The following is a 1,570-nucleotide window of genomic DNA, read 5'->3' as shown; positions in this document are numbered from 1 at the left end:
TCTTGTTTAGTAGGGATACTGGTTTTCTTTATTTAATTCTCTAATGTACAGCAAAGTAGCTTTGCTTCAGGTTGCTGGGGTGTGCCTATGCCCAAGCCTGCATCACGATTCTGGAGTAGAAGAGGGTCCCCTATTTCACCGTATTCAACATATCTGAGGTTGTGGCACTCAACACTGAGGAGCTGAACTTTTTAGAATTTTTTTGGAGATAGCACTTTAAATAAAGCACTTAAGAACCAAAAAGCTCAGTTCAGTGAAATTCAACACAATGCACAAGCAAGAGGTAAAGACCAAGAAGAAGATGAAGATGGTTTTCTCAGTGGGTTTGGAGATGAAGCAGTCTACAGTGTTGGGACAAGGCTTCAAATCGCACTTCATAAGGTAGGGGACACTAAAGCCCCTATACAACTTATAAAACAAAACAAGGAAGCCAATTTCAAAACCAGTTTTGACAATGAGGCTAATCAAATAGGTGTACCATAGGCCCCCATCCATGGTGCTTGGGCTGTCATAGAGTTTCTTTCCATGCTTTTTTTCTCTCCCCTCACAATAGGCCACATGTAGAACTACTAGGAGAGAGGGCGTGGAGACCATGATCAGCTGTAAAGCCCAAAGTCTGACCTGGGAGACGGGGAAGAAGTAGTCAAAGCACACATTTCCACAGCCAGGCTGTCTAGTGTTGCACTCAAACTCTTTCTGCTCATCCTTCCACACGTGCTTTGCAGCCACTATGTAGACCAGCAACCGAAGGATGAACATAACAGCTAGCCAGATGCGCCCAATCCCAGTTGAATATTTATTTACTCCACTTAGGAGGTCTCTGAGGAACATCCAACTCATGACTTAAGCTCACAAAAAGGCAAGACTCTGTGAAAGAAAACAATTTTATTGTGATTCATGAATTTCTATTCTGTTAATTATTTGAGCAACTTTGGAAGATAAACTCCAAAAGGAGATGACACAACTGATCCATGGACACAACTGAGATCCCATTCGCACTTTAATTTGGAATTTTATTTTATTGCTGTACCCTCACTCAACCCCATTTTCAAACAATACTTCTTGGCAAAAGTCTCTACTATTTCTCTAGAAAAATAGAGGGGTTATATTATTAATCAGAAAAGATCTAGATATGAATCCAAGGGTGAACCTGGTAACTACATATCCTTCCCTTGCCAGATTATTGAATCTGTAGTCTCTATTCACTTTCTCTAATTTGTTAGTAACCCTCTCCAATCCTTAAGCACCATTCCCTGTCCTTATATGCTCCTACTTCCTATATTTCACACCCCTGAGCTTGCCTACAATTTGAAAATACAAGGGGAAAATCTCCAATGTGAACTTTTGTGAAACTCCTGCTTCCTTTCTCTCCAGAAAGACTTACACCCACACCCTATGTAATAGTTTAGATGTGAGATGTCCCCCAAAAGCTCAGACAGTGCAAGAAGGCTTAGAGATGAACTGGTTGGGTTATGAGAGAGGGATTAAAACTGAGTGGTAACTGAAGGTGGGTAGAGTGTGGTGGGAGGAGTTGTGCCTTTGGGGTATATATTCTATATCTGGTGAGTGG

The 1,570-nt window shown here is 41.4% G+C and overlaps 1 protein-coding gene across 1 annotated transcript; it reads right to left on the bottom strand.

Annotated features, from left to right (window-relative positions):
* Positions 1-216: 216 nt before the first annotated feature.
* On the bottom strand, positions 217-840 carry Gjb7 (gap junction protein beta 7). The gene has a single exon (XM_027928010.2). It carries the CDS (start codon positions 838-840, stop codon positions 217-219), a length of 624 nt encoding a protein of 207 aa, XP_027783811.2.
* Between the last annotated feature and the right edge of the window lie 730 nt (positions 841-1,570).

This window comes from Marmota flaviventris, chromosome 6 (assembly GCF_047511675.1).
Source record: "Marmota flaviventris isolate mMarFla1 chromosome 6, mMarFla1.hap1, whole genome shotgun sequence".
Taxonomy (NCBI): Eukaryota; Metazoa; Chordata; class Mammalia; order Rodentia; family Sciuridae; genus Marmota; species Marmota flaviventris.
Note: the sequence above shows the minus strand (reverse complement) of the source record. Positions and strands in the feature narration are given on the sequence as shown.

Coding starts and splice junctions, on each gene's coding strand:
- Gjb7 (XM_027928010.2), bottom strand. CDS start 840: ATGAGTTGGATGTTCCTCAGAGACCTCCTAAGTGGAGTAAATAAATAT.